At 45.3% G+C, this 13,568-nt stretch overlaps 1 protein-coding gene across 3 annotated transcripts in view; it reads left to right on the forward strand.

Moving 5' to 3' along the window:
• Positions 1-3,008: 3,008 nt before the first annotated feature.
• Positions 3,009-13,568, forward strand: part of PRKCA (protein kinase C alpha) — a 146,929-nt gene continuing 136,369 nt past the window's right edge. For 2 of the 3 annotated variants that reach the window (XM_030287463.4, XM_030287464.4), the window contains exons 1-2: positions 3,009-3,392; positions 6,539-6,570. In XM_030287463.4, coding sequence (XP_030143323.1) covers positions 3,220-3,392; positions 6,539-6,570 — 205 coding nt within the window. In that variant the 5' untranslated portion in view covers positions 3,009-3,219. The remainder of the gene's footprint in view (positions 3,393-6,538; positions 6,571-13,568) is intronic. The other variant, XM_030287465.4, reaches the window with a different exon arrangement.

The raw sequence follows: 13,568 nt of genomic DNA on the forward strand, positions 1-13,568 counted from the left end.
GCTATGAGAAGACCCCATAAATGGCACTTTGGAGTCAGGAATTGTGAAGCTGCTGGCCAGGAGGTTGGAAAAGCTGGTGCTCTGATTTAATGGCCATGTATATGCCTGAACACAAACAGTGAAAATGCTGACTCCTCATCCAGATGGCCTGAACCAGAAGCAAATTGCACACCATGCCCCTATAGCATCACTGTAAGAGCAGCCTGGCCATGGTGACAAAGCCTGATATTGGAGGTAAATATAATAAAGGCACTGTGTAAGTGCTGTGTATCCAAACTGCAGCAGTAAAAGAAGTTGTGTGTTAAATACAGCAGGGCAAGGATGTGTTCTAAGGGTTTACTTGGTTGTCTGGGCACACATAATGGAGTTTTTCTTTGCCCAGTGTGTCTAGTCATGATGTACAAATAATTGTTAGGTTTGAGATGAAATAGATGCTTTACAGAGAGGGACAGGAAAGCAATCCTACTGTGATCCTGTAGTGCCGTGACTGGTTCCATTTGGCTCTTCCCTGGGGCCTGACACGAGCCTGGCACATTCACCGGTGTTTCAGTGAATGAACCTGGTCCAGAGTCAGTGGCAGGAAAGAAACTGGAATCCAAAATGATTCAGCAGGTCTGTGAGATTTTAAGGAACAACAAAATACGCAGGTTTCCCCAAACCCGATATAATCCAAGTTATGTCTCTCTCAGATTCTCCAGTTTTGGTGTCTGCGTCTGTGATACAGCACAAAAGGAATGGAAATAAACACATTTCCTGTTTCTTGATAGAACCCTTAACGAGAGTACAAAATGTTTCTTGGTGCTCCTCATGCTTTGGCATAAATTGATTAAGGCAAGAAAATCTATTCCCTCTGAAGAGGAAGAAGAGAATTGAAACATGTGCAGAATAGGTGGAGACCAAATTAAAAATCTTTATATTTCATTGGATTTCCGATCAAATTTGGAAGTAGTTGCTCACAAAATAAAATCCATGAAGCAAGGGCATATGGCAACAGTTTCTAGGGCATCTGGTGTGATTCTCTAAGTTTAGAGAAAAGCGGGGCCATCCATATCATTGGTTATTTGGTGAAATGCCGTGGACATTCCAGTTCTCCCAGGTTGCACCCAGAAACTGAGGCTTTTAAATTAAGATAGTATGTAGCAAGTTATTTCTGTTCTGTGCTGAGTGTCCATGCACACTTTTCCCATCAGCAAATATGACTTAATTTGAGTTAATTAGCTGGCTTTCATTCTTGTGAAATAAAATGCCTTACACATGCTTACACAGACAGTCGAGTGTGTAGATATACTGGGGTAGGACTTTTAATGTGCATTTATTTTCCATATGTGCAAATTTGTAACCACGGGAATAACATTTATTAAAAACAATATGATTAATACTTGGTTTCTTTACTTTATGTATATATTGCGATTTTATGTTAGCATAGTCATGATTTTTCTGAGTGTATTAAAATGAGGGTGCCATGGCCGATGTTCCTGTGTCCAAGGAGTTGGGAATATTTTGTGTGTAATGTGAGTCAATGAAGATGAACAAGTCTATTACTTCATGGTATACTTGATGACATAAAATCAAGGTAAAAGTCTGTTGTGTATGTGCCAAATGTCCTAATGAGAGAAAGAGACTTGGAGGATGTTTCCTGCACTTTTTGTTGAGGATTTTGTATTGAAGAGAGAAATATGTGGGATATTTATGTTGGTACATAAAGATCCCTGGCACGGTGACAGGACATCCTGTGGTGCTGTGTGCGAGGTGCGCGGCGTTCAGCGCTGGCGTGGCTGGGGCTGCGTTTGAGAGCGGCAGGAAGGGGAAAGGTGTGCGGGGGAGAGCAGAGGGCTGCGCTGTGTGTTGTGGTGCAGGAGCGGCGGTTCTGGGCTGGTGCAGGAACAGCGGTTCTGGGCTGGTGCAGGAGCTGTGGGTTCCCACGGCTAACACCGAGCGAACTGCGTGTGTGTGACCTGCGTGGGACTGTGCGCGGGGCAGAGAGCGGGCTGCTGTGTCTGTGTGGGCATGGAGGGAGCTGGGGCTGAGGGGAGCCTCTGGGTGTGAGAGAGAGAAAAAGAGAGGGACCTTGTCTGTGTGCGAGGGGATCTGTCTATGCGTGACCCAGGAATCTCGGTGTGTGAGTGTGCGGGAGAGAGAGAAAGTGAGAGGGGAGAGTCTGTGTGCGTGTTTTGAGGGAACCTCTGAGCGCTCGCGTGTGAGCGAGGGGAGCTTCTGTGTGTGAGGGAAGGCTGAGTATGTGAATGTGAGAGAGAGAGACAGAAGAACCGGTGTGTGCCTGAGTGGAACCGGTGCGTTCTGGGGAGAGCTGGTGTGCGGGGAGAGCCGGTGTGTGTGTGAGAGCCGCCGGTGAGTGTGTAAGAGAGAGCCCCGGTGTGTGTGAGAATACCTGGGGTGTGTGTATGTGTGTGAGAGAGAGATCCCGGTGTGTGTGAGAACACCTGGGGTGTGTGTATGTGTGTGTGAGAGAGAGATCCCGGTGTGTGTGAGAGCACCTGGAGTGTGTGTATGTGTGTGAGAGAGAGATCCCGGTGTGTGTGTGAGCACCTGGTGTGTGTGTGAGAGAGAGAGATCCCGGTGTGTGTGAGAACACCTGGGGTGTGTGTGTGTGTATGTGAGAGACCCGGTGTGTGAGAGCACCTGGTGTGTGTGTGTGTGTGTGAGTACTTGGGGTGTTGTGTGCGTGAGAGAGCACCTGGTGTGTGTGTGTGTGTGTGTGTGTGTGAGAGAGAGAGAGATCCCGGTGTGTGAGAGAGCACCTGGGGTGTGTGTGTGTGTGAGAGAGAGATCCCGGTGTGTGTGTGAGCACCTGGGGGGTGTGCGTGTGAGCGAGATCCCGGTGTGTGAGCGAGATCCCGGTGGGTGTGTGTGTGTGTGAGCGAGATCCCGGTGTGTGTGTGTGTGTGTGTGAGAGAGCCCCGGGCGCGCTGCGGAGCTGACGAGGCCCAGCAGGTGCGGCCGCCCCCCCGCTCTCCCCGCGCTCCCCGGCGGGGGCGGCCCCGCGCCCGCCCCGCCCCGCCCCGGCCGGGGGCTCGCTCGCTCGCTCAGCCGCGGGCGGAGCAGCCGGGAGAGGACTCGGGATCCTCCTCCGCTCCGACGTCAGGCGGGGAGCGGGAGGCAGCGCCCAGCGCCGCCGTTGCCAGAGGCTCGGCGGCCGCCGGACGGGGCGGACGTCGGGGCGGCGACTCCCGGAGCGGCGGGGGGTGGGGAGGAGGCGCTATGGCCGACGTGTTCCCGGGCTCCGAGCCCGGCGCCGACCCGGAGGCGGCGCGGCGCTTCGCTCGCAAGGGCGCCCTGAGGCAGAAGAACGTGCACGAGGTGAAGGAGCACAAATTCATCGCGCGCTTCTTCAAGCAGCCCACCTTCTGCAGCCACTGCACCGACTTCATCTGGTGAGAGCCCGGAGCGCGCGTCCCCCCGCGCCCGCCGCCGCCCGGGCCCGCTCCGCCGCGGGGATTCCCCGCCCCGGGCAGCCCCGGCTCCGGTGCGCCGCCGTCCCTGCCCTGCCCTGCCCTCCCGTCCCCGGGCAGCCGGGTCGCGGTGCGGCCGCTCTCGCCGGGGCCGGGCGGGTGACCCCGCCGGGGGTGACCCCCGGTGTCACCGCGCTGCCCCGGCGCTGTCGCATCCCCCTCCCGGCGGGCTGCGTGCGGCTGCCGCTGCTCGGGGGGCCCGGGGCTGGGCGCACCCGCTGGAAGGGGCTGCGGGAACCCCCAAACTTGCCGGCGCTCGGGGGGTGGCAGAGACCAGCAGGGTCTGGAGCCCGCGCTGGGACCAGCGCTTCGCACATGGTCCAGAGCTGTGTTTGTCACCCCTCGTCCCCGGGTTCTGCTGGGCTGGGGGGCTCAGCCGGGCACAGCCGCGCTGGGACGGAGCGTGCCCGTGTCAGACCGCGGCGTTGCTGAGTGGCAAAACTCGGCTCCGCCAGCCTGAAGTCCTGGTCAGTGCCTGCCCTGTTCCCTCCCGCTGCCGAGGCCGGGCGGGCACGGTGACACCGCTGCCCCGGTCCACGCCGAGGAAAGGGAGGGGTGGTTGTTGTGAGAGAAGGGCTCCTGCGCGGGAGGCAGGAAAACTCCCTACCAACAGCCTCATTGCTGAGGTGGTAGGGAAGAATCCACCCACGGGCCGGTGCCGTGCCGGGCAGGGCGGCAGCTCCGCGCAGGCCGGAGCCGGGAGCGGCGGCCCGGGCTGGCAGAGCCGGGGGGTCCCGGTCCTGCGGGGGCCGTGCAGCACAAACAGCTCGGGATTCCCCTCCTTCCCCTCGCTCCAGCCCTGCTCCGCTGCTCAAGTTTGCACTGCGGCTCTGGGTGCCGAAAGCGAGAGCTGTGATTTATTTTGGCCAAAGTTGTGAAAAGGTCTGCGCGCAGCCGGCTCTGTGTCCGTGGCACGCTTCTTGCTCTTTTTATGTGTGTTTATGTGTCTGGACACGGACCTTTCCTTCCTCTGCTTGCATGCTGAAGCAAAGACTGTGCTTGTGCCAGAAATGATCGGAATATATTTGCAGAGTTAAGGAAGGAAAGCTGACATGGTAGACTGCACAAGAAACAAGTCACATTTCTGAGTTTATCTTTCTTTTAAATTTTTTTTTGTGGGAAAAAAAGAAAAAAGTGAAGTTGGGTATGGTGAAAGTGAGAGACCTTCAGAAACTGCTTCAAAGTTAATCTAAACCAGAATGAGTTGGGAGGTGTGAAAAACTGCAGGGTTATTGCGAGCGGTTTGTGCACACCAGCAGCACAATTACAAAACAAAGCCGAGCTCTGTCACGAATGACAGGATGGATTTGGAATTGAAAGGGTGTCCTGTGGCTGACAGGTGGCAAGAGCGACCATGCTCCTGTCTTGTCGTGCTTGCTGAGCCTGGGAAAGCTCTTCACATTCCTCAGAAGAGCATCTGACACCTCGAAAACTTGTTTGTTTTCTGGTTTGGAGATGGGCTGCTCTCAAACAACCATCGCGCACCATTGAGTGTTTCCAAAATGACTTGTGTCAATTAACAATGTTGGAAGGTATAAACAACAGTAAACACAACCTTTCAATGAAATGTACAAATAGATTCTTTCCCTTAGATTATATTTCATCAGGTAATATGTATCAAAATAGTTTAGTCTTTCCTCTTCAACAACTTTCGCCTCTCGGCTTTGGTTCTGGAATGTTGATATTTTTTAAAAGACTTTTTACTTAAAAATTACATTGTAACTGCTCGGGGAGTGGAATGGGCTGCGGCTCTGCAGGGGTTCAGTTCAGACCCTGAGCCACAGCCGTGCTTCTGGAGTACATAAAACAGGAATATTTGCAAATAAGTCTATTTCAAAGCATTAAAAATTATCTCAAGTCTGTTTCATGTTCTTAGTCCCACCACCAGCTTTCCTGCGATTGTATTTCCATGCTTCTAGCTTTTGAACTTTGTGAAGATGAGTGGTAAAAGCATCAGAATGACAATATAGGCACATGTACTGCCAAGTAAAGGAATAATTTGATTTTTCTCCTGGTTTCCCTAGTTCAGGTTTGCTTATAATAACAAGAAGTAGCAACTTGTGCAGCGAAATGTAGAGAAATGCTCTAAGCTGTGTCATTTCAGCTTCCTCCTGAAGGAACAGTGCACTGAAGGTTTTGTCTCTGCCATAAATAAATAAATAAAAAGTGGAGAAATTGTTGATATGGTTTTTTAAGAAACCATTTCCATGAAGTTGATAATTAAGCCACGTGTTGTTAATTGCACGCAGCTTCTCCAGCTCATGGCTTTTGTCTATTTGAGTGTGAGCAGCTCCAGCTCTTCAGATGAAAAACAGGCTGCAAAGAAAAAGGCAGAGAAATGTTTATAGGCAGGATACTCAAAACAGTTATTTTTGTGGGAAGAGAATGTTAGATGCTTAAAGATAAACAAATAAATCCACAGCAGTGGAGTTTGCCAGAGGTACAAAATGTGTTGGAACTCTGGATACCACTGTCATTGTGTTCACTGCAGAAGTGTTACACATTTGTATTTCGTTATGGAAATGAAGCAAGGAAGCTGGAGAATAATCAGTATGAAAATCAGGGGCCTGGTCTCTTATTTTTTGTTGAAACAAGCAAAACTTTTCACCTGTTTGCTTTCCATCCAGCAAATGGCTGGACTTTAGCTGAGCCTCACAACAGCAGCTTGTAATCCCAAAACCTGGATGAAACCCCAAGTCTGGTTTGTTTTACGTGCCTTTGCTGGAATTTGGAATATTTTACGTGGCTGTTAAATATACATGTGGCACTAAACGAGTTGAAATATTATGCAGCAATCACAGATGATGATAATTGTAGATCCAAAATAGCTTGTAAAATAATAATAATAAAAAAAATGTTGCCAGAAGCTGAAATTACATAGCTGGTGACAGCTATTGTTCTCTGCTTTGAAATGGGTGGGCTGGTCTGTGTTGTGTATTTGAAAATCTGTTGCTGTCGTAGCAAAACCTGAAGTAATTTAATATGAAGCTATTTTTATGTTTTTAGAGATCATTGACTAGAAATTAAAACCAACCATACTAAGGCAGTATTTTTCCTTCTTTATGCAGGGGATTTGGGAAGCAAGGATTCCAGTGCCAAGGTAAGCCACAGCTGCTTTGCTGGCACACACAGGTGGTGGCACCTCATTTTGAAGGTACCCAAAACTCGCCAGCAGCAAGAGAGAAACAGTCCTGGAAAAACCAAGCATTGCCTATGTGAATTCTAAAAGAAGGCAATTATTCAATTAATTAATTATTGATTTTTATATAATTTACATGGAACAATCAAGTAATTATTCATACTGTAATAATATAAAAGGTTGGTTGTTTTTTTTTTTTAAATCCCAGCACAGTAAATGTTGTATAATCTGCGAGATTCTTAACTTTTCATGGAAATAATCTGTGCAGTTGAGCTTTGCAGAGATCATTTTTCTCATCAGAAGCTCTTGTCTGTGTGGGCGTTTTGGAAAATGGATTCACTTTTTAGTCATATGGCTTCTTTTCATAACCCAAAGTCCCTGGTTTTCATTTCCATACAATGCATGTTCAGGAGGACCTTTGGCTTTATCTCTGTATTAGGACAAGACAATTCTGTCTTACGTAATACTGAATTACAAAAAAGAAAAGTCCACCTGTATAAAATCACTGATTTAATGAACCTGCTAACCTTGAGAAACTGAAAGCTGCTGTGGTTTAACTGTAAATGCTGTATTCTCACACAGCCAGTATTTCTGCCAAATACTTACCATTATTTAGCATTTAATCATGAAATAACCACACCCATCTAGTGCAGGCTTTTTCCTTTGTCATATGTTTGCTTAATTAGGATGAGCTTTTGTGTTGTCCCTCTCACTTCTCCACCTTCTCCCTGTCACTTCTGCTGCAGCTGCATGTTGTGTACTCATTAATTGGCCTTTTCCTTCCTTCTTTCATGGCATTTCTGATGGGTATTTGCTCTTGCCTTAGAGCACATTTGACTCTCCTGAACATTGCTTTTACTTAGCAATTAGGGAAATTATGGATTCTGTGGTGTTTTTGTGAAAGTTGATGTGAGCTGATGCTTCTTGAAATTAAACCTCTGAGAAAGTGGATGTCAAAGACCAATGCCTTTTAAAGATTAGTGATAAATAAGTTTTCTTTCTGCAAGCTGAGCCTTGCAGACACACACGGCATTTCCTGATGGAGGTAAGCAGACATCCATGATTTTTCCTCTGTGCCCCAAAACATTAATATTAAATTGTGTAGATATGCTCCAGGTTTTTGCCCCCCATCACATCCAAAGCAGTTCTGTAGATGAGTGTGCAGTGCTTGGGTGCTAATGGAATGGCATTTCCCCAGTCTCATTCAGGACATCTCAGTGGTTCCTAGTTCAGGAATTATTTAGAGGTTCATTACAGATTCCTGTTGGTATACAGAAAATAATTGGGGCTGCATTTAAATGGTGCAGTTATCCAGCTTAGCCTTTGCAGCTTGCACAGTGCTGACTTTCTCCTGTCTCCCAGATGGGGGCTCAGGCTGGGCAGGGTGCCCTGCCCTGAGCCACAGATCCACCCTGGCCTGGCAGCTCATCTCCAGGGGTTTGGATATCCTTTTCATTTTCCTTTCCTCTGCCTGGAATTCCTTCTACCATCGTAATTCTGCTGAGCCAGGAGCAGTTCTGCTGCTGAGCTCTGATCTGTACAGAGCCAGCTGAAGTTCTGGATTCAGTCTTGTTTCCCCTGCAGATGCTATTCATGGATACAACCAAGAGTAAAAGCAGTAGTGCAGCTCTGTTTGTTCTTAAATGCCTCAGAAGTGACTCTTTATAGGAATCTAAATATGTTCAAACTTGACTTTTGTCTGTACCAGAGCGAGAACCTACACTTTTTCTTTGGAATCTGCTGTATCCAGTGGTTTTGTCTGTATTCTTGGTCAAAATCTCTGAGAAATACTCTGATTTTACATGGTTTGTAGCAAGCTGTTGTTTGTGCACTAATAAGTTTAAGTAATGGGGTTTTGTAACAATCATTCATTACACTTGTGTTCAAAATCAATGAGTTCATTCTCCTGGGCTAATACTCTTGAAAAATAAAGCTCCCATGATAAAGTTAAGGCACTGAATCAATGATTTTCAGTTCAGCTTTCTGAAGCTTCTGTCTAAAATGTCACCAGCTAAAGCTGGAAAGTCAAATTCGTGATCAAAATTACTGAGAACACGAGGAATTAAAACCAAAAGTCTGAAACTGGAAGGTAGGCTGCAGAAAAAAAACCCTTAAATTCTATAATGAAATTACTGTCTTTACAGAAAAGAATGACAAATGGAGAATAAAGTGGAATTTTCAGTAGGACATGAAGGAAAGAATACTGCAGTGACAGCTCTTAGCATGACTGGAGTTCTTGGTCCTTTAGTGTTTCTGTTATAAAAAGCCTTTGCTACTCTGTTTTCAAGAGTGTTGTAAAATCTCTCACTAGATACAAACTTGATCTCGGGCAGAATTCAGAGCTGGGGGTTTTGTTATTTCCAAAGCTGTTTGAAATTCCTCTGGCCTTTGATACAAAGGGGAAGAGGAAGGCCCACAGCAGTCACACACCACACTCAAGTGATGTTTCTACTATAAAAAAACTGCAATTCTATCAATATTTGCATTAATGTTCTTTAATTAAACAAAAGGTCTTAGTTGTTATGTTTTTAAAACTTCCATTAGAAAAGTGTTACACAAAATGCAGTTCTAGTTTTACTTTTGAGATGCCCTCAAACAAAATATTTCAATATTTTAATAAAGATTTTATTAGAATTTAAACTGGGCTATAGTGAAATTATCTGATTTTGGACCATTAATACCTTTTTTCATTGGACTTGCTTAGATCATGTTTCCACTTGTATGTTATCACTTTGGTTTTCAGCTTTTGATGCCTGTTTCTGCTGTAGTGTTCAGCTTCAGCATCCCATAAAGACATTTAAATGAGCTCTTAAGAATTGAAGACAATTATTTCTATTTATTTTCCTAAAACATTTTGCAATATAATTATTTTCACCTTCTTATTTATAGGATCCTGATGAATTTGCAAAAGTCAGCAAATTAAATTTTGGTGTGGTTTTAATGCCCTGAGTGTGGCAGAGGGTCAGGTGCAATTGCATTATTACCACACAAATGCTCAGCAAGGGACAGTCCACATCCTAAGTAGTTTGTCTTTCTTAATGGGTGTATTTTAATGTGGCTGCTGAATATTCCAGCAAACAGAACCTCAGAAAGACTGCTGAGGTTTGCAGCCAGGAGCTGGGATGTGTTAGTCCATGGAGAGGAGGCAGAATTCTGTTGCATGATTGAAAAGTTTTTTAGAGAAGAGGGATGGGGATCATGAAGTAGCAGCAAAAAATGTCTTTTTGGCCATGTGTAGGTTTGAAAATCAACCTGAAAGACTTCAGCTGGATTAATGTTCACGTTGGGATGGGATTCAGGAGGAATTTCTTCACAGGAAGGGTGGTCAGGCATTCGAAGGGGCTGCTCAGAGAGATCTGGAGTCTCCATCCCTGCAGGTGTCCAAGGAATAACAGCGTGGACTCACTTTTTCTGGGCTGCTCACAGGGTGGGGATTGGTCACAGGTTGGACTCGTTGCTCTGGGAGGTCTTTTCCAACCTCAGTGATTCTGGGGTTCTATGCAATTTTTATTCCTGATACTAGAAAGCATTTTGCCATTTGATATCTGTAGTTTGTTGTTGATTTATAGAAACACAAAGTATTTTAAATATTGTGCTTGTGAAACTGGAGTTCTCATTCTGCTGTTTTGCTTTTGCTGTTGATCATGTCTGTGGTAGTGCAAACATGATAGGAGGATTATTCCAGGGAGTTTTGGCTTTTTGTGTTCTTACATTGTCAAGCAGGCCAGCAAGCTGTCTGTAGCACTGAAAGCTTTCCTCCGATGTGCACCTGGCAATAGTGCAAGAGCAATGTGAAAAACAGAATAATTTAAACCTTTTTCAATCTGCCACAGCATGAAAGTTCCTCTTTTGAGACAGCCAACTTTAAATTAAGCAAGCAATTAAGTTAAATTTTGGCTTCATCATTCTTTTGATAGACTGTTCCACTCTGAGTGTAACCTATACTTGTTTCTTTCTGTTGGATTTGTAAGAAGCATTTTTCTGGTGAACAGAGATCAATATATAGGAACTCACTAAGATGTGAAGATCAAACCATGTATTTATGTAGGTTTAGAGGTTGTTTTAAGTTCAGCACTGAAGGCTCAGCACATTTCCTCAGGGCAGAAATATTTTTAGTTACAGTAATGTAAATGTGATCAGCTCATGTTCCTGATCAAGGGTCTGTTGTTAATTCTCTCCTAAATGGTCAGAATTTGTAGTTATTACAGCAAGTTTTCCCTCTTTTACATGGTTGCTGCAGGCTTTACTAAAGTGCAATATTCTGCTGTTGTTCAGCTGTGAAATACATTTGGCTTTAGGATAGTAATGAGCTAAGGAAGAGTTTCACATTTGTGTCCTAATTTACATAAATAAAAATCAGAGAAATCAATTATAGCAGATCATTATGCTTCCCTATGTGAGCAACTATTGCTCTTTCCACTGTTTTTTCCTGTCTTCCCTCAATTTATTTTCAGATCAGTTTCCTCTGAATGTTGAATTTTACCTTCTATTGTTGCCCTAAGCTGCTTGGAACAGCTTGTGCCATGCTGGGTCTGGGCTGGGCAGACATCTACAGCAATTCCTTCAGTAAAAAGGAAAACAGGGACATTTTATTAGTTTTTAATACTCAAATATTGTAACAATGGCACATCAAACCAGCACTTCATTTCCTCTGCATTGTTTATCTTTTATCTGATGATTCTTGACCTCTCTTCTACAACAAAAAGACCAAAGAACCCCTTGGTGCCCCCTCATTTTTAAATAACGTGTTTTCATTAAAAATGTTTGTAGTGATTTGGTTGAGAAACTAATTTTTAATGCTTTATGATATGAAGATTTGAACCAGTGAAAACTCTGACCAATTCCAACCTGATTGACACACAGAGTTTTTCATCAATCCTCAGTGCTGATATATTTATAGTAGGAGCAGCACCATTTATTCTTTTCTGTGTTTAGATCAAGGCTTAATACTTGGTTTTCTATCCTGATGGCTGTGTTTCCCCTACAGTTTCTTCTTCCTTTTAAAATCTTCAATTTCCTTTGTAACCTAAGAAAGAGAAATCTATTGCATTGAGGCATTGTTTCTCGTAAAAATAATTTGTCTTCCTTACTTGGAAATGTTTTTGTCAAAGGGTGGACAAGACACAAAGCAAGCTCCCTTTTCTATGCCAAAACTGCTTCTCTTGTATCATTATCATTTTTGTGGTGAGATGGGGTATTACAGACCAGGGCTTGAACAATGTGGGTGTCTTCCTTTGTGCTCTTTATTTTATTTATTAGTCATGTGCTACAGTTTACATTAACTAATGTTGCTGTAAGCCTGAGATTGAGAAATTAAGTCTATGGAAGGCTGTGACTGTGGAGCTTGAAAGTCAGCATGAAATCTTCTCAAATGGGAACTCAGTAAAAATACACTTCCAGCAGCTGCCTCATTAATGTATTTTCATGTGCATAACTTGGAGGTATCTGTTCAAAAATGGAACTCCCCAGAGCAAAACCCAAACAGTTACACACACTCCCCATAAAATCACAGCCCAAACAAAATAATAAACTACACCTGGGAGCATAAATTGTGTGTGCACACAGTTTCCATGCTTCCTCTCTCTCCTTTGTCCTTTCCTTTGGCCCTTTGCCCTCAGCCTGATCTGTGGACTGTGCATTTCTGGACCCCTTCTCAAAGGGCAGTAATTTTACTGATCTGCAGATAATTTGACATATACACACACAGAGATAAGATGCTTGTTGTGCATTTGTCTTGTCAGCTTCTATTTATTGTTCCTCCCCTCGTTTGGCTGTCCTTACTTTTGCAACATCTCTGACCCATTTTATGAGGAAATATGGTGCCATTAATTGCTGATGCCTGTGAAAGTTGAGATTCTGTTCCTATTTCTGCAGGTGAACTATGAGAGATTATTGAAAAATTGCCCATGTTCCGAGTTCCTCCTGAGAACAGCAGTGATAGGTGAAACTCCTGAGGCTTAATGAGTGCAGACCCATCAGTGCTGGCTCAGACCTGGAGAACTTGTTGGAAATGTGTGTCCCAGTCATCCCAGCTTTGTCTGTGTTGCTGGGTGGTCCTGCAGCATGAAGCTTGGTTTTGGTTCCTGGATCCCACTGCAGCTCATCAGACATAAAACCCTGAAATTGAGAGCTTAGTTCACAGCATTTTCCTCTACAGATGCGTTCCTGCTGGAGCATTGCCTGACAATGTGATGTGCAGGTTCTGCTTTCAGCCATTGCCTCTGTGCTGGGACGGATTTGTGGTCCCTGAGCTGGGTAGAAGGGGCAGCAGGATGTCTGTGCCAGGACAGGGAAGGTGCCTCTGTGTTGGTGAGGGTTCTTTGTTACTACAATCACATGCTTTCACAAAAGTTCAGTGTATTCTTGAGTACCTCAGGATGAGTCACCATTCCTGGAGGGATTTGAAGATGCGGATGTGGCACTTGGGGACATGGTTTAGTGGTGGCACTGGCAGTGCTAAGGGTTGGGCTTGATGAATCACCAGGGTGTGCAGTGATAGGACTGAAGGAAGGCAGGTTTAGATTAGAAATTGGGAAGAAATTATTTCCTTCTTTCCTAAAAGAGTGGGGAGACCCTGGCACAGGTGCCCAGAGAAGCGGCGGCTGTCCCTGGACCCCTGGAAGTGCCCGAGGCTGGACAGGGCTTGGAGCAGCCTGGGACAGTGCAAGGGGGTGGCACTGGATGAGCTTTAAGGTCCCCTCCAGCCCAAATAATTCCCTGATTGTTTGATGGTCTTATCCAGCCTAAACGATTCTGTGATTCTCAGTGCTCAATGCACAATTAACTGTGTAATTCACTCAACACCGAGCACAGCAGTAAAATAAATAAATATGGCACTGTACTCCTGTTTCCTAGAAAATTTCCTTGGTGATACTGTGCTCATCAAAACTCAAACATAATTAAACATTATATTGCAGCAAACATTTCTTATATTCCATTTCAAGAGCAAAACCATCTTC

Source organism: Taeniopygia guttata, chromosome 18, assembly GCF_048771995.1.
Source record: "Taeniopygia guttata chromosome 18, bTaeGut7.mat, whole genome shotgun sequence".
Classification (NCBI taxonomy): domain Eukaryota; kingdom Metazoa; phylum Chordata; class Aves; order Passeriformes; family Estrildidae; genus Taeniopygia; species Taeniopygia guttata.